The following is an 18,339-nucleotide window of genomic DNA, read 5'->3' on the forward strand; positions in this document are numbered from 1 at the left end:
TGGAACTGCACTTGCAAACAAAGATGTTTCAGCTCAACACCAGAGTGTCCAACCAGCCTGCTGCATAACAGGGTGTAAGATCAGTGTCATCCTGGTCTCCAAGCTGTTTGAAGGAAGTAGCTCTTCATACTTCTTATTGCTGTGGAGCTGCAGCTGTGGTGCCTTCACAGCTAAAGGTGCATTCACTATCCTGCTCAGGTACTGTTGCCTGAGTGTGATTACGTGTCTTTTATTCAATTTAAATCTCTTTTCAGACTGAATGCTCTTATGCTCAGCCTGAGATCAGGAAAAAATATACTGGGGACTCATCCTTTTTCTTTCAGAGATTATTCTATGCTACAGGCATAAAGTCCAAAGTTTAGAGCCAGCACTAGGTTCAGGTGCCTCTTATTTATTCCAGGACTTGGGCTCTTGCAAATTAAATGGATGGATCTGACATCAAAATTCTTTGATTCACATTATCTAACCTGGGGCTGTTTAGATTTAAGATTCAGATGTGAGCCCATCTTTGGCAGACTTGTGCAGGTTAAACTGCCAATTGATTTTTACTTGCAGAAAGCTGGAAAAACTTTACTGCAAGACTGGCTCAACGTCTCTCCCTTGTGGTTAAATATTACTGTCCTGGGGCTGAGAGTGAAGTAGAGTCCCAGGACTGCTGTCTCCAGGCTTGCTTCCACTGTGACAGAAAAAAAATCAGACACTTCTAGGTCTGCTGGTATTTGTAAGCTGAAACAGGTCCCACCCAGATAAATGGTCAATTTCTGCTCTCAAACGAGCTGTGGTCTGCTCCAAGCCCCTAAGTGGATTGCCTTCTGGCCAGCCTAGTGCTGTGATGATTGAAAAGCTGAGAGGAGTTAGAAGGGGGTGGGTAGGGATGCAGTGTTCAGAGGCTGTGTGGACCCAAACTAGCTAGATTCACAGAACTCATCACTGAAATCACTTCTTGCATTGCCTCTCTGTTTTAATTCTCCCTGAAACAGCCCTCTCCTATGAGTGAAACAATCTTGCCTGCAGATTGAGGGGGGTGGGAGGGATTTGAACATTAATCTGATGTAGATTATACATCCGCCTCCCTCTCTCCCCCCCTTCTCACTCTCTCTCTCTCCCTCTCTTTCTGTCTGTTTCTCTCCCCTCCCTCTCCTTCCTGCTTCATCTCTTCAAGAAAGTGAACATAAAGTAAAATACGGAGAGAGAGAGGCAGAGAGAGAAAAAGCTCCCTGAAGAGGGAAAGCCCCAGCAGCAAGTAGCTGTTTGGATTTGCCTGGTGCTGCCTTTCTTGCTTTACTCCTAAGGAATACCTTTAATGGGATCAATTGCTTCAGTTCCTTTATAACCAAGTCCACCGGAAAGGCAGCCTCAACATATTATGGGCAACTGTGTGAAGTCTCCTCTGAGAAACCTCTCTAAAAAGGTATGTTCCCTGAATCAATCCAGCCCTGCTTCTTGGGATGGGTGACACTGTGGGCAGACAAGAATGGGAGGTGGGAGAAACAGAGATGAGTATGAAGGGTTCAGCTTCTTCAGCAGTCTTTTTCTGTAAGAGCTGCTCAAGCAAGTGCAGCCAGTAGAGCCCAGGATGCTGAGAGCCATAGTATGTATAAATCAGTGTGTGTGTAGGCTCGTGTCCTGCTCACTGTGTGTGTACAGCTCTCCTCTGGGTACATGCAAGCATGTGCTTGTTGATGTGCACAGTGTGCTGGCACACTCCTGTCAGGGCATCTTGTGTGAGCTTTGGCTGAGAGTTATCTACTTGAGTAATCACATGTGTCATGGGTGTAGGGACATATATGCATGTATACACGAAGGGTCATGTGTCTCTATGTGTTGCCATTGCCGTGTAAGAGTATGCACACCTATGGGCCCATCTGAGGTATGTGTGTGTCCTTAGCTCTTTATGTCCCTACACAGGAATCCCGAGTGCCTGAGCAGGTTTGCTGTGAGTGCAGAAAGGGGCATTTCTGTGTGTCACACACATGCCCTTGCTTATATGGTGATGTGTGTGCTCACCTGCTAGTGCATGTCCTCACAGAATTCTGTGTGTAGACATGCACATGTTTTGATGTCTCTCCATCTTTGCATATGAAACAATTAGTTTTGGTATGTGTTTTGGGTACAAAAGCATGTTTTTCTCTCTTGTTCTGCTTGTCCATGCCTCTGTTTGTGAGTGGATACACTGGGTCCTGGCTATGTGTTTGTGCATCATGTTGCACATCAGTGTGGCCCATGTGTCTACGTGCTTGGGCCCAGCTGGACTTCGTCTATGAGCTGCCACATGTGTCTGTTAGGCTTCAGCCCACAGTCTACTCTGTGCTGAGGTTTTGCAGTGGTCCTGGGACAAAATAGATTCAGGAATAATTCTGCTGCTATGGACTGGGTTGAAATGGGAACGACATGCCCCAGAAACATTTCTTGTTTAACTGAGGAAGATCTTACAGCACTGTGTACCTGTGAGCCACACGGTTCTCACTTGGCATTGCTGCAAATCTAATAGCTCAGCAAAAAGCTATGCAGTTCATTCTCCATAAATGATGAAGTTATGCTGATCATCCAAAGTATTGCAATGAGATGCTGCCTCTGTGGAGACCTTGATGACAGTGAAATGCCACTGCCATCAAGATGCTTTATCCAGGAGACCTTGTCACCTGGGAAAGCTTCTCTGCAAGGGAGCTGTCTGGGAGAGGACCTCCATTGTAGAGTTTTTTTGGCTGCATTTTGGCCTGTTCTGTATAGAAACACAATTTGCTTGTTATCTTGGCTGCTGTAAACAAAGCCAGTAACGGCACAGTGCTGCTGTGGGGGAGCTGGGATACTTGATGAGGGAATTCATCACCAAGCAGTTAGGCAGTGCTGAGACCAGTCCTAGGTCAGGGTGACCTGCAGGGAGATGTAGAAGTAGCTGAGGTTCACCCAAATGTTGCACATATGAAAAACCCACTTGGTTGCTTGTAGGTTTCCTTCAACTTGGAATAAAAGGAGTTGGCTGCAGCTGTACAAGGCGATTGCAATTAAAGTCTGACAGGTAGCCAGGCTGCTTGAATCGAAATAGATTCAAGAACTTGTAAATTGCATTGTCAGTCTTTGAGGTAATTTATGCTTTTATTCCTAAAAGCTGCTTTGAATAACTCACTTTGTGCCTAGTTACAAGGCCTGGGATGTCAGGGCTGAAGAGAAAAAGTTGCAAAGCTGAATTAGAGCTTTGACATCACTCAGACATCACTCTAGTGAGCTATGAAATAGGGCACTCATTCTGACAGGTCCTGGTACTCTGCCATTCTTTTCATTGCAACACACGTGATTCTAGTGGAGACGTTGCAGATCAGTCTTAACATTGCCCAACTTCACTTGGCTGTTATATGATCCCAGTAATTTTTCTCAGATTTTACTTTGAGCAAACTCAGTTTGCTGAAATGTTGAAGAGGAGGGACTGCAGACAACACATGTGGAAGCTGACAGTCTGAACTCTTGAATACATGATTTCAACCCAAAATTTGGGATTCACTCCCAGGCACCAGCTGACTTGGTCTAGGTCTGGATGACACCAGGGTACCTTGCTTGTTCAGGTTGTGACTCCCTGTCTGTTGTTGAAAACTTCAGTTTCCTGTTGTCACGGTGTCCCCAAGTGATCATGGAACCCATCCTGGCTGCTTTTCACTCCAAGAGATACTGCAGTTGGGATCAAGGCCCCTCTTGGCTTGCTGTTCTGCAAAGTCCCTCTGACACTCAGGCCAGAAATGAAGTGAATGCTGCTGTGCTTCTGTTGTGCAGAAATTAAAAGCCTTGGCATCCAGGTCCCTCACTTTACCACACCTGTCCACCACTTTGGCCATCTCTAGATCAACCAGGTCTCTTCCCACTCCATAATCTCCTGGTCTGACACAGCCAAGGGCTGGACTTGGCCAGGAAGGTTAGCGGTTTTTCACTAAGAAGGGACTGGGAAAGCCTGATCTCCCCAGTCCTGTTCTTGTATTTTCTTTGTCATGCATACTGCTGTTTCCCCTGTAACGGGTGGCTGATGGTTTTTTGCCCCATACCAATATCACAGCTCCCTTGCCCTCTCTTCTGCAATGTAGAAGGAGCATGGTGAAGGGAACTTGAGTGGATATTTGCAGGAGAACCTGTGAGACTGCTGGCACAGGGAACACTGAATGCCATAAATCCTGCCTGCAGTGACAGTGCAGGGCAGGGAGCCTTGCTGAGCTGTTCACCTTGGTATTCTGGCACTGCAGCAGTTTGTCTGGTCACAGTCTTCAGTGGCTCAACTGTTTTGTAAAACTGGCAACCTCTGTTGAGACAGAAAAATAATGGGATGACTATTATGAGGTACTGCTGTATAGCTAGGTATAAACTATTGACTGGAAGTGTCAGCAAACAAACATTTGGGGCTGTGGAGCTTTGCATCCTTCATGTGGCTTCACTGGAATTAAACACAGAACTGATGTGGGGTATTTAGGTGATTCATATTATTTGGTAAATTAAACTGAAAAATGTGCCAGGAAATGAAGCTGATAATTTTGAAAATACACTATACTGATGCCACAAAGCTCTGTAGCTCAACACAGATGTCTTGACATTTAGCTGAGCTAGTAATATGCCATTTGTGGATGGATGCTCATCTTTCAGTTTTTTAAGGACAAGTGTCCTATGTGTCAGAATTAATCAGAGACCGATTCCTTTCTCAGCCACAACTGCAATGAAAATGCTTTTCTGCTCCATCATTTTCTTTCTCTCTGACTTGCTTTTTGAGTTATTTTTGTTTTGATCCTTGATGTTCACATGACATTATACATGAGCAGATTGGTGTAAGACTGTGTACAAAAAGGCAAATTACAAACCGTGCATGCAATGTAATAGCACATGGCAGACACAGAAAGTAGATACAATAGATACATGTAGAAACATGACGACAAGTGTGAATGGGGGGTGTTTGTGTCTGGTCTTTTAGCCTGAAAATTTACCTCAGGCTTTCAGGAAAGGGTTAATAGAGACAATGACAAGTGACAGAGCTTCTCTGATCACCCCTGGGAACGCTGGCTGTAAAAGTAGAATCTTTCCTGAAGAGGAATCTAATGTATGATTAATGTTTATTCTGTAAAACCAAGGGTCCTGTGGGTTGTGTTGGCTTTTTATAGCTGCATGGGAATATCAGGATAAGAGGTTTTTTGCAGAGCCAAGGAAATGCATTTCTATAAAAGGAAAGCAGCGCCTCCTTATAAAATCCAGTGCTGGGTTCTTTTCTGGAGCCTTAGCTTAGCAGGACGTGTGCACTTAGAAAATGTGCAAATGCAAACACTCAAAAATGTTGTGCCCGTGTCTGATCTCCACTTTGGGACTGTCAGTGATTAAAAAGGCCAAGGCAGTAAGTGCCTCAAACCCTGAGGATGTAACTAATTAGTAACTGCACAAGGCAGCGTGAGCCTGCAGTTGGCAGGGCCACCTGATGCTGTGAACGGTCTTCTGAAAACGTGATAAAGCGTGTGAGGTTGTGTTGCTGGAAAGTACCGTGGAGCCCGTGCAGTGGCTTTGTGCAGGCTCTGCCGGGTCTCCTGGGATGCCCTGGCAGGTTTGCCCGGGGCACGGGCTGGCACACGTACTGTTAAGTTGGGATGAGCTTTGCAGCTCATTCAAGGCAGTGTTAACTCTGGGGCTGATCGTGGGAGTGTGGCTCTTTGGGCTGTGTCTGGGTAGATGTGAGCAGTGCTGAGAGTTTGATGTCATTTCAAAGAGAAATTCTTGTGGTTGGTTGTTCTTTCAGCTTTTGAGAGTGAACTCCTGGACTTACTGCTTCTGTACAAATCCTAATAGGCCGGTGGGGGGGACGCAGTGTGCACCAGATAAAAGAAATTTAGCAATTATATCTCTGCGAGGCGGTTCAGTAAAACTTCAGAGGAACGAGATGGGGAGGTAACATCCTCTGTTGTGTTGTTTGCTTGCTGCTGGTTGGCTGGGAAGATCCGCCATGACGAGAAGACGAGCTATAAAGCTGTCCAGACGAGCGAAGAGGGGTCGTCGGCTGGCGAGTACCAGGGTCCGCTCATGGTGCTGGCCCAGAACTGCGCCGTCATGCACAACCTGCTGGGGCCAGCATGCATCTTCCTGAGGAAGGGCTTCGCAGAAAACAGGCAGCCTGTACGTAAGTTACACCCAGCGGGGCGAGACACGCACAAAGGCACGTGGACGCGAGTCGGGGATGCGGAGCCGCCCCCGTGCTCCGTCTGCGTGGAGCTCTGTAACTCCCAGCCCTGGATCTCGAGCATCCCGGCTCCAGCTCCAAGTGCAAATACAGTGCAGGCAAATATCTAACCTGAAGGATGTGCAGGTACCCTTGTGCCTAAGCACCGAGAAAGGAGGATTCTAAACTTGCAGCTATGGAAAATAGATCCAAGCCTACACTCTAGTAGCCATAATCATAGGAATTCAGGAGAAGGTTTTAGGACTTCAGGACTTGCATAATCATATGGACTTAGGAAGAGTCCTGTGTTCGAAGCTGTTATTCCAGCAAGACACCCATCTCTCATTCCCAGGCTCAGATTAGCATTTAAAACCTGAATAGCCAGTTAGATGCAAATCAGGGCATCTGTATGGGGAACAAGCTGTCCATATTTGATACTGTTCCTATCAGTTCACAGTGAGCACACTAGTACCAGCAGATATAAGCAGACAGCTGCCTCCTCACAGATACCCAGACACAATCTCTTGTGCACTGGCATACCCAGCCTGACACTGCAGCAATCCCAGCCAGTTAAACTGAGGAACATCAGGCTGTCCTTATATTTGCAAATAGTGACAGGCTACCAAATGTTATTACCCTCCCACATGGAGAGAGAGAAATAGCAAAGACACTTCTATTCATTCAGTCTCACCTATTGTAACTAGGTGCTCATATGCATCCAATGTATGCATTTATATACAAACAATAAAAATATGTGCTTTTATGTATGCATCCCAGTATTGTGTCTTTACAAGAACTAAAACATATTTTTGCCCCCAAACATTCTACTTCTACAATAATGTGAATTTAAAGACAAACAGAATTTAATATGATTAACACACCTTTTATGGATATGTATGAGTGAATATGTGCATTGTCAGATATTCACCCAGGGCCCTCTGTGCTCTTATGGTGAAACAAAGCTTACCCCAATTGCCTCAGAACCAGAGGTTTATTGTCTCTCTAAGAAACCTCTGCTTTACTTGTGTGTTGATATGGTCATCTACAGCTGTAGGAGACATGTAGGTCTTTATTTCTGAAACCTTTGCTTCAACCAACAACTCAAAGAAGAGTAATTATGTGTCATTATTGATCAAAAGGCTTTAGTTCTTCCTAACCTTCAGCCACTAAGTGATCACACAGCCCCTGTGCCAGGTCACTAAAACATGAAACACACTCTTGCACAAGTACCCTTGCTGACCTGCACAGAGCCGCCTGTCACAGGAGATAGGTCCAGCTCCCTAGTGGACAGCTGGACAAGTGTCCATCCTCCTTAGGCCATGGAAGCTCACTGTACCCTGAGAGGTCTCCAAAATAGGATTAGTGATGCCGCTAAGTACCTTGATGTAGAATAAGTGCATCTAATACACAGCTTTACTTTCACTGACTCTCTAGGCTGGCAGGATTTCTTGTGCATAGAACAGAAATAAATGAGGGTGAGACCATTAAGTATAATGGACTCTCTGGGGGTCACCTCTGCTCATATCTAGGATCTAAACTCTTGGAATAGTTTTATTCCTCTTCCCATATGTTCTCCGAAAGCTTTAGAGTGATTCAGCCCATTTTATCCCACGCAATTTTACTCCTTAATCATTTTAGGGGATCTTTCAAATTTAAAACAGAGAACCTCTTCATGATATTAGTTATCACTTGAGTCAGATTTTTGGAGGGACATAAACCCTTCCCCTCCTTCTGCATTTGCAGTATCTGGCAAATGCAAATTCTTTGGTGTGCAAAATTAGAGCCAGTGCTGAAACCCCCACTTCTGACAAGTGTCAGAAGACCGATGTCAGTTACAATACAGTCTTCAGTGAGGGAGGAGGAGGAGGAGGATGGTCTTGTGAGGACTGTGCTGGAGGAGGGCCCAGGTCCTACCCTGGCCACTGTCACAGACAGTGGCTGCTGCGGGTGAGTCATGGCACCCTTTGCACCGCGGGGCTGGTGCTCACAGCCCTGCACCTGCTGTGCACCCAGCCACTATCTCCAGGGATCAGTGTTTGCAGTCTCTGGAATAAAGTGCACAAGGTGCTGGAACTGATCATGGCTGGTTTTCTTCTGTTATTTTATCTAAGGTGGGAGGGCAATTATGCCTCCTGCATCCGGTCTGAGGAGATTGAATTGTTTTATTACTTGGTGTTGATGAAAGCAGAACAAATGGGATGACATGTTTGAAAATACCAGGTCTGTGAAGGATGAAACAGCAGAGCCAGCACGCTCCAACAGTTCCATCCAGCACAGAGATGCCTCTGGGAAGGTTATGAGTGGCAAGCTGGTCATTTCTCTGGCACAGCCCACTTCTGCACAGACGTAAACCAATGTGTGTCCTAGTTTGCTATGCACTCTGAGCAGCTGCCATTAGTTTCCAGAGGAGGCTGTGGTTAAATAGCAAAGGATCATCCTTCTCAAAATGATCAAAGGCACCATTTCCAGGCACATGTGGTGAGGCTGGAGGACACCTGGAAGGCAAGGAGAAACTCCCCACAGTTGAGGGGAAAAGCCGAGAGCGAGACGACAAAAGAGATCGCCTTTCTGTGTTTCCAAATTCTCAGATGTTTTGGATTTGCCTGGGAGCCATGAGAGGAATTAGAAAGAGCATTTAAACCAGAAAGCAGTGCATTTCCATGCTCATCTCTTCTTCTTGGTGCAGTGTTGGAACTTTCCTATACTCTTATATCCTCCCCCTTCTTCCAAGAAATTCAAATTGGATGTTTGAAGTGGCAGTGTTTCCTGAACATGGTGAATCCTTGTCCTGTTTCATTTGTAGATGACCTTGATTATGTATATGTTGTGTGTCTGCCTTCATGACTGGTTTCAAAATGCTTGTATATGTAGCTGAGGCTGGGGGGAAGGGGGAAGTTACTACCTTTTTGTGGGGACAGATTGTAGGAGATGTCGCTGAGACCTTGACTGTGAGAGACCTCATGGCTGTTGCTGTCCTGCCAGAAGGACAGAGATCAAGCAGTGATCTGAGCAGATGATAGTCTAGACCTGCTGGTTACAAGGACTGCTTCCAGCTGCTTTGATCTGTGTGTGTCAGCGGGAGTGGCAGTAGAAATACAATCAGAGCTCCAGAGGAGATCGTAACTGCTACAGGGACAGTCTCTGCTCCAGAACTTGGTGCTGGGGAATGATGAAGCAGCTTCATGAAGGTGCCAATAAAACCATCAGTGGGGAGGCCACAAATCTTGCTGTGTTGATCCAGGTCTATTGTGTTCAGGGACCACCTGCCATCCCCCTGTCCACCAGAGGAGAGGGAGAGGGGCTTGCAGAGAAATATGTGCAGGTTAACACCCCTCTCTTTGGGAAGGAAAGCTGGGAAGCCTTCCTAGGTAGATGGTATTAAACATGTCATCACCTTCTTGTTTCTTCTCTCACTTTCTGGCTTGTTCCAGAACCCTTTGTACCAACAAGTGCTATTTTGAAACTATTTTGTGGCCAACAAATGTCTTTAACATAATATGTTCTCTTTTTGCAGGATAGAGAACTGCGTCCAGAAGAAATTGAAGGTAAAAATTTGTTGCTCCTTCTTTGTCCTCTTTCTCCCTCCCCAGTGAAAACCTATTGGCTGGCCCTTTCATGCTGGCCCCCATGGGTTAAAATAATTTGAGGCAAATCAAGGGAGATGATTACTGGAATAATAATGTATAAAACTGAAAGAGTTCTGGCTGTGAAGGAATTTGCATCCATTCCATATTCTTCAGGGTGAGAGGATAAGTAAGTAATGGGATATTGGCTGTTAGGGAACTGCTGTCCCTCCAGCTCCCACAGAAAGTGTTGTGGAGCATGATACTATAATACAGCTCCAAGGAAGCTGTCTTACCTGCTAATCCCTACAGTGAGGGGTATATAATAGAGTGCAGAGGTAAATGTTGGAAAAACTTACTAGTTGCAGTTTCTTTAGGGAGCACAGTTTAGCAATGAAGCATTTGTGACACTCGTGGTCCGAGCAAACTTTCCTGCCAGGAATGGGCCAGCAGCACTGCTGACAGAAGAGTTTAACTTTGCTCCAGTCATTGCCTCATGTAGGGAGATCTGGTGGGAAAATACTGAGTATCTTAGAGAGTCTGGCTTCATAAAGTGCTGTTTATTCTGGGGAGTTTTCTTGGAAAAGGTATTTCAAGCTGTCACTGACAATATTGTTCTTCCTTTCCTGCAGAATTAAGAGAAGCCTTTAAGGAGTTTGATAAAGACAAGGATGGGTTTATTAACTGCAGGGACCTGGGGAACTGCATGCGGACCATGGGCTACATGCCTACTGAGATGGAGCTAATAGAGCTCTCCCAGCAGATCAACATGAACTGTGAGTAACACACACCCAGCTGTACCTGCCTGTTGCTGCTGTGCCCTGCATCATTGCCTCAGGCTCTCTTGGTTTCTGGCTGTCTCTTTTCCTTTGGATTTTCCCTCTCTCTTTTTTGGTTCTGATTTTCACTTCTTATCATCTCTCCTGTTTGTCTGTGGTCCCTAGAAGTCGATGTTTGGTTTTGCTTATCAAAGGGACTGTGTGGACTGTACTGTATATGAGAGCAGTGAGTGGAAGGGTTGTCCTTCATGCTTATGTTGTCAGGTATAAAACTGCCCTTAATGTGTGCAGTCAGGCACTGATGCACAGGTTCTGTGTGTTGTCACATTGAAGCTGTTGTCAGATGGTGTCAGACTGAAGAGCAAGCCTGGGAAGATGGGGATGCTTTGTTTAGATGGGTGATGGATGGGCTGTTGGTCTGTGGTGGCTTTTTTGTGTATCTGCTGTGTGCCTGGGGATGGGCTGTGAGCGAGCTGTGCTGGCAGCGTCAGATGGGAGCATCTGCTGCAGTCATGGAAAGATGTGACAAATGCATCTGATTCACTGTAACTGTGTTTGTGACCCTTGTCTTTCACCATCGTTTTTGTCAGCTCTCATCTGTGGCAGTGCAGGGTATCACCTTCAGCCAGGTGGGGAGAAGCATATTTAGTGCATGTTATTTCTGACACAGGGTTATGTTAAAAGGACAAATTACTTGGTCGAGGGAAGGAGAACAGCTGTGACATATGCAACCAGTCACACACAAAAGCAGCTGGTAACCCTGGCACACAAGTGCTTGGGAATTTGAGAGTGTTGCTGACAGCTCTCAGGGCACTAACAAGTAAAAGAACTACTGCAATGAATAAACAGTTGGACATATATTAGCTGCTGTGATGGAGCAGGACTGCAGCACTGCTGCAGGGCACTGCCCAGGCTTTGCAGGAACATCATGCTGTGCCCTTGCCATGCCCTTTGGCACAGGCACAGCACAGTGGTGCTATAAGCACTAGAACGATCAAGCCTCTGATACACTGTGTGATGCAATAAGGGTGTGACAGTCCATGGCAGCCTAGGATGGAATAACTTGGGCTCATTCTGCCCAGCCCATAATCCAGAAAATACAGGGTAAAACTACATCTCCTTTTCCTTCCACTGTCCCACACCTTCTGTGCTTTGCTTCCTGGAGGGTCAAGTGCTCTCTGGGGCACACAGAAATGCAAAGTGAATGCTGGTCTTGGCTAACTTACGGAGTTCTTACACACAATCTTTCATCTTGTCCCAAGTGGGTGGCCATGTGGATTTTGAAGATTTTGTTGAGCTGATGGGACCAAAACTTCTAGCAGAGACTGCAGACATGATTGGTGTAAAAGAACTCCGTGATGCCTTCAGAGAGGTGAGTGATCCCTTCCGCGTGCCCCCAGAGAGGTGAGCAACACAGGACAGGATAGAGAGAAGACCCACTGGAGATGAGAAGAGGAGGAGGAGAGAGCAGCACAGTGGAAGATCTAGAAAGAGCCCGGTCAGGCATGGAATAAGGAAAGAACAGAGAACATTGCTAAGATAAAGAAACTCTTGAGGCAAGGAAAAGAAAAGCTGGTGCAGACAGAGCATTTGCAAGGGTTTTCTGAGGAGAAAAGACAGACTGGATCCAAAAGACACTCAGAGGAGGAAAAGGAGGAACATGGAAGGAATGGAGAAAATACAGGGCACTTAGGAGCAGGACAGTACAAAAACCAATCCAGAGCAAGATCTGTTTCCATTAACTGTATTTCCCCTGCTGGTATTTTTCATATACTTGCAGTTTGACACCAATGGAGACGGGGAGATCAGCACCAGTGAGCTGCGAGAAGCCATGAAGAAACTTCTAGGGCAGCAAGTGGGTCACCGGGATATTGAAGAGATCATCCGGGACGTGGATCTGAATGGAGATGGGCGTGTTGATTTTGAAGGTGAGAAGGGATCAATGCTCGCTGTCCATCTCCCCTGGTGAGAGTCAGAGTTTCAGATCAGAAGCTGAAGTGGAAGACTTGTTAGCTCAGGGCCCAGGGTTCTGAAGTATGGAGAAAAAATAACTTCATTTTTTCAGTCAGATGAATTGTTCATTTGTGTATTCTCCCTTGCTGCATCTCAGTTTCCATTGGGCCTCCATAATTCTAGCATGGTAAGAGACAGAACCTGTCATACAGAAACAGATCCTGGTGCATACATGCTGTGCCTGCCATGGTTTTATGGGGCATTGTCTTTTCTTTAAATCTATTGCAAGAGCTGTGAAGAGGTGGCTGAATTGCTTTGGAGAATGTATTGCACCTTCCATTTCCTCTGGCTCACCTTTGTTATATGGCTTTATAGAGAATTTGTTTCTGTGCCTTTATGCCAGAAGATGGTCACATGCCAGCTGTGCTCACTAAGACTGCAGATATCTGATCCATAGGTGTCATGTTAAATCCTAGAGATAATTAATTTCTTCTCACACTTTCCATGCCAGAAGAACTTTGAAAAATAAGAGTGGTTAGCTAGTATCCTAGCCATTAGCTGTGGCAGAAGCAATATTAATAGAGCCCAGGGTTTCTGGCAAGGGAGCAGTTGATATCAGACAGCTAAGAAGATATAAGAGCTGGAAGGTGTGAGAGTGCGACAGGCTGCTTTTTTCCCTGGTAGAAATCCAGATGGCCCTTTGCAGTAAGGGTGAAATACAGGAACTATGAAATTAAAGTAAAATTGGCATAATTTTTTTGGCTTAGCAGTATTCCTGGGTCTCTTACATGACAAGGCATCTCATTCCTGGGGATTACTGAAGCCTCTGAGGGCTTTGAAATTATTAGAATACCACCAGTATCTTCCTAGAAAGTATCTGGTAGCTGCAGTTGTTCTAATGCACTGGCTGATTACATGACAGTAGCTCTCCTTGTTTCCCACAGCTAAATTATGTTAGACAGCTAAAATACATGAAATGCTATCCCAGTATCAATTTCTCTGTGAGTTACCACTTTAGTTGTCAAAGGACACCTCTATCAATGGAAAAGGAGAAGTCAAGGGGGGAATTTCCACTGCCCTCCTCTTTGCAGAGTTATTAGTTCCTCAGCAATTCAAGTGCAGAATGAAAACACATTTATATTTGATGGCATTTACACTCAATTTGAACAATTGCAATTGACTTCACAAACTGCAGGGTAATCAAGAAATAGATCCAGGGTATCCTTACAGTTAACATGTATCTTTAAAAACAAGAAGTCCCTTAAAGCAAACTTTTCTCTGCAAGAACTCCAGTATAGATACTGGCACAACTCTCATGCTTTCCCACACTGGTATCTCTGTGAAATGGCAAGTTTACTAAGAAATCATACCATGTTCCCAAAACTGTAAATCAAGGTTCCCTGAAGTTACAGTGAAGGGAGACAATGCTTGCTGTAGTGTTGCACAAAGAGTTTCTTGTGCAAGCAAGACTGTAGGTGGCTGGGAAGGAGTCCAAGGCAATGAATTGACCTGCCAGAGGGATCTTATTGCCATATCTAATGCAAGGATTAAAGGCCATGTTGTGTGAGCTCTCAGGGCCAGTCTCGGAGCACACAGGCTTTGCTGGCAGCCTGGGGACTCCCAGTCTCACCCTGGCTGCTGTCTCCAGTGAATGAGAGCTGGGCTGGGAACCATGGCTGCCTTCTGGTTCAGGGCTGTCGTGTGTTATTGGTTGCAGAGTTTGTTCGCATGATGTCCCGTTGAAGATTATTCTCAGCTAAAGAAGAATCAGCACCTTAGAGAGGGCAGAAGAGGACCTAGATGGAGCATCTAGCCCCGATGTTCCTACATGAAGGTTTATCGGCTGGCTGCAATTAGGACATTGCAAGATGACCTGCTGCTCCTCCCTCATGGTGGTCCCCATGCCCCTCCACCCTTTCACACTGTGAAAGACTTGCAACTTCCTACAACTGGAACCATTCCTTGAAGAAGATTGCAGGAAACTGCAGAGCCAGGACTTGCCATGATGCTTTCATGGGATATTTGCAACTTTAGACTCCTCCTCCCCAGCTTTATTCTCCCACCAGCTGCTGCAAAGCAAAAGCAGGAGAAATCCTCTTGGCTTGGTGGATGAGAGCAAAGCCATTGGGACTGGTGGCAGCCTCAGGGCGTGCTCTGCACTTCTTGGTTTCCCTTGGTGAACCCTGTCTGTGTTTGCTGTCTCAGTGTGTGTCTATCTGTGTGGAGTTATTTATGCTTCCCCAACACTTATTTGCATCTCCTGTGGTTATGTTTACCGAGAGTAAATTCAAATATATGTCTTTTGGGGGGAAAGTGATAAATATGCACGTTGAAATGGTGTGGAGCCTGGATGTCCCTGTGAGAGGTGGTGACTGGGCTGGGGGAGAAGGGGTTGGGCAGATGCACACCCCAGTGTCTGCACCACGATCCAGAGGCAAGTCCTTGCTGCAGAAAGGGGAGTCAGTGCTGGCCACAGAGTCTGTGTCAGGACTGTGCCCTCCCTCCTGCTGTCCCCATGGCCAAGGGGCATGTAAGTGCCTCACAGTGAGGGCAGTGCAAAGGGTCCCCATCCACTGGCATGGGCACAGGTGAGAGCCCCTGCAGCATCGTGGGAAGGAGCAATGGGAGAAAGGGCCCAGAGGGGAGCTGGGTGGGAAGGGGATAAGCAGCAATAGCCAACCTCACCCTTTTCAGTTAATTTTAAACAACTGTGAGCACATGTATGGTGGGGCCATGCTGTGGTAGCTGAGCTGTAGCTCCACTGGTGCTGGGGATTGGCTGGGAGCCTCCAGTGCCCTGCTCTCCAACCTCTTCACACTCAGAAATGCTGCACATGTCTGCAGCAGTGATGACAGCAGCCTCCAGGCCCTACCAGCTGCTTCCAGACTCATCAGATCTTATCCTCCTTCCCCCAAGATGCTCCCAACCTACTGCTCCCTTTCCCTACTCTATCAGACTTACAGTTGTTTCCTTTCTCTATGCAAAGGCTCAGTCACAAGTTACCAGGATTAATTTCTGTTTGGCTTCAAAGGACACCATCATCAGTGTGTTTCTTGGTGTGACTGGGAGCTGTTTTCCTCTTGGCTGTCTCCTTACTCAAACTGGAAGGTCAAGGACCAAGGTCCTGCTTCCTCCGTCTCAAATCTTTCACTTCCGAGATTCTCTATCACATTCTCAGGGTTCACAAACCCATATCCCAAAGGAAGATTTTCTCTTCTGCTTTGCTTTTGCTGTGCCATCCAGCATAGCTGTAGTGAAGGCTGATGCTCCAGTGACAGAAAACCATGTTTCTCCTTATATTTGTGTATGTGTGCATGTTTACTTGTGTTTGCACAGGTGTGTGCACTAGAAGGGTTTGTGTGTGTGCACCTAAAAGCAAGGAGTGCAGATAGGTACCTGGGAGTGAAGCAGTAGAGGAGTTTATATGCAAGTGGGTGTATGCCCACTGTGTTTATCTATGGAGCTGGTCCCATCTTGGAAATGTGGGTGTGAGCCAAGAAATTGGAAAATGGCTATTTACAGATCTCCACATTTACTGGCTCGGTAGCTGTATTATTGAGGGTGATACTGGAGATGAGGGTGATAAACTGAACAGAGTCCAGAGTCCTGGTGTGTTACAAGTGTGTTTAGGGTAATACTGGGGAGGGGAGTCGCGTGCAGCCTTGTGTCTGCTGGTACACAGCTGTGCTTCACTCACAGTGGAGCCTGCTGAGGAAGGAGCTGCTTGTGCATGCGGAGCAGGACAGCGGTGCTGCTGCCTGTGTGCTGCAGAGTGCTGTGCCTGCCTGTGGGCACTGGGGATGGCTCAGGGTGTCTGCCTTGTGCCACAGCCAGCCTGCAGGAGCCCAGTGGATAGTCAGAGGCCACAAGTGGGTGGCTGCTTCTGCCTGCTCCTTCCCGGACCCTGCCCTGAGCAGTCACATCTTTTGCTCTCAGCATCAGATGGCAGGACAGCCTTTATTTAAAATGGTTACTGCATGTCTAGAGGCTGGGCTGATCCACAGTGCAGCATCATGGGCATCTTCCTTGCAAACCACGGCCACTTTCACTTAAGCAGGTCCCTGTGTTTGTGGTGTGGCAGAGCTGTGCCTGTCATCCCAGGAGTACTAGGCAAAGGCTGGCTGCAGGACACCTTTCTGTCTTTGCAGAGGCAGTCCTGGAACCTTCTGAGGAAAGCTGAGTCTGCCAAATCATCTGTAGCTCTTCTCTGCCAGGTCTCACCATGATACAGTGAACAGGTCAGACAGGGCGGGTCTCAAAAGCCTTCTTTTTTTTTTTTTAATTTTTTTTTTATTATTTCTTCCAGCAGAAGCTCTTGAGCTCCTGCTGCTAGCCTGATTTTACTTTCACAACAAACCCCAAATAATCCCAGGGAGTTTTACTATTTCTTTGTGTAGATGGGGGCAGAGATTAAAGATCCAATCTAAATAATCTAAATAATCTAATTCCAGAGATAATCCTTTTGCTCTTATCTCCAGTTTCATACCAGGGAGCTGCTTCCAAGGAGCTCTACATGGCAGGGCACAGCTGGTACCTTGTGGGCAGCTGAGCCTTGTAGCCCTGTGCCATTTGGGAGGGCTATGGGGCAGTGGGGCTGGCTCACACTGATTTCTTAGATACCTCATTAGCCATGAGGCCTGCTTCTGACCCACATCTTTTTGCTGCTCTTTTTAGACATCCCAAATGCTGATCCCATTTTCCAGCAGCAAATGGCTAATACCCTAACCATGTGCTCCTCATTGCTTGTGAACAATCAGGGTGCTAGGTAGATCAGGCAGGACTGATTCAAGACAGTCATTTTGGCACAGCTGCCAGGGGACAGGGAGAGGTCAAGGGATTGAGAAAATGACCCTGAGCCTTTCACTTGTAGGTTACTGGTGTAAATCCAGCCTGCATCGAGGGACTGACTGATGGCTGAGTGGATTAGTAACAGGATGGGGGCTTTGACATCTGGGGCACAAACTGGCATCAAGTTGCTGGTGTGATGGCAAGTATTGATTTGGGACAGCAGTGTAGGACACTACAGGCCATAGAGCATCTGCCATCCTCTGCCAGGAGCTGTGAACGGCCTGTGAGCCAGGGTGAGGGGCTCCTCTTGCCCCAGAAAAGGACATCCTGTCCCTCCTCACTGCTGCTCAGTTAATCCCTTGTGCTTTGTGAAGCACTACTGATTCTTGGGAAATGAGCATCCAAGCTAGTTTTTAGAAAATGCTCACTCTGGGAACACCTGGTAACACTTAGTGTTTATGTGCTTCAAAGTTGTGTTCCTGACCCGCACATCGCAGTTGAAAGTTTAGGATTAAGGAGGATCATTTGTAATCAGCACAAATGAGCTCTAATGAGGCCTCCCTCAGCCTCACCAACTGGACAGCATTGTCCTGGCCATAGCTGCTTGCACTCCTTTGGTAACAGAACTTGGGGGACACCCAACAGGTCACAAACACAGCAGGGATACAGGAGATTAGCCTAGATTTGATCAGATGCTGCCAGGGCTGGGGTCTGTAACGCTGAGATGATTTGCTAGGAATCAGCGTGTGGTGGCTGAATCTGGAGAGGTGCTAAGTGTACACATTTCATACTACTAATCTGGATGTGCTTTCCTAAGGCACCCTGTAGTTTTAGGAAGCCCTTCCTTGCAGCAGTGCTGGTGTGGGAGTGCAGCAGTGCCCCGTCTGTCCTGGCCCAGTTATATCATGAGCCCAAGAACTGATGTCACAGCAGCAGGAGCATGCTTTGGGATCCACTCCAACCTGGGCAGAGCAGACTGGGTGGGGGGTGGGTGGTTATGCATTCCGCCAAACAGTTCACTTCTCCAAGGCTGGGTCTGGTTAAGAGGCCCACAGGTGCATTACAAAAGCAACAAATTCATTCAATT

At 46.7% G+C, this 18,339-nt stretch overlaps 1 protein-coding gene across 2 annotated transcripts; it reads left to right on the forward strand.

Moving 5' to 3' along the window:
* Positions 1-1,126: 1,126 nt before the first annotated feature.
* Positions 1,127-14,793, forward strand: CABP1 (calcium binding protein 1). Of its 2 annotated transcripts, XM_041420443.1 has the most exons (7): positions 1,367-1,411; positions 5,950-6,126; positions 9,684-9,714; positions 10,365-10,508; positions 11,774-11,883; positions 12,292-12,439; positions 14,182-14,287. In XM_041420443.1, exons 1-7 carry the CDS (start codon positions 1,367-1,369, stop codon positions 14,205-14,207), a joined length of 681 nt encoding a protein of 226 aa, XP_041276377.1. In that variant the 3' UTR covers positions 14,208-14,287. The 2 variants fall into 2 exon arrangements, with proteins under 2 accessions (XP_041276378.1, XP_041276377.1); XM_041420444.1 differs by lacking the exon at positions 5,950-6,126 and having other exon boundaries at positions 1,127-1,411; positions 14,182-14,793.
* The last annotated feature ends 3,546 nt before the right edge of the window (positions 14,794-18,339 follow it).

Source organism: Onychostruthus taczanowskii, unplaced genomic scaffold (genome assembly GCF_017590055.1).
Source record: "Onychostruthus taczanowskii isolate IOZ18803 unplaced genomic scaffold, ASM1759005v1 scaffold64, whole genome shotgun sequence".
Lineage (NCBI taxonomy): Eukaryota > Metazoa > Chordata > Aves > Passeriformes > Passeridae > Onychostruthus > Onychostruthus taczanowskii.

Excerpts from the sequence above, each read along its gene's own strand:
- CABP1 (XM_041420443.1), top strand. The coding sequence starts at position 1,367 with ATGGGCAACTGTGTGAAGTCTCCTCTGAGAAACCTCTCTAAAAAG. Across the intron at positions 6,127-9,683 it reads TCGCAGAAAACAGGCAGCCT|GATAGAGAACTGCGTCCAGA; the intron begins GTACGTAAGTTA and ends CTCTTTTTGCAG. Across the intron at positions 10,509-11,773 it reads CCAGCAGATCAACATGAACT|TGGGTGGCCATGTGGATTTT; the intron begins GTGAGTAACACA and ends TCTTGTCCCAAG.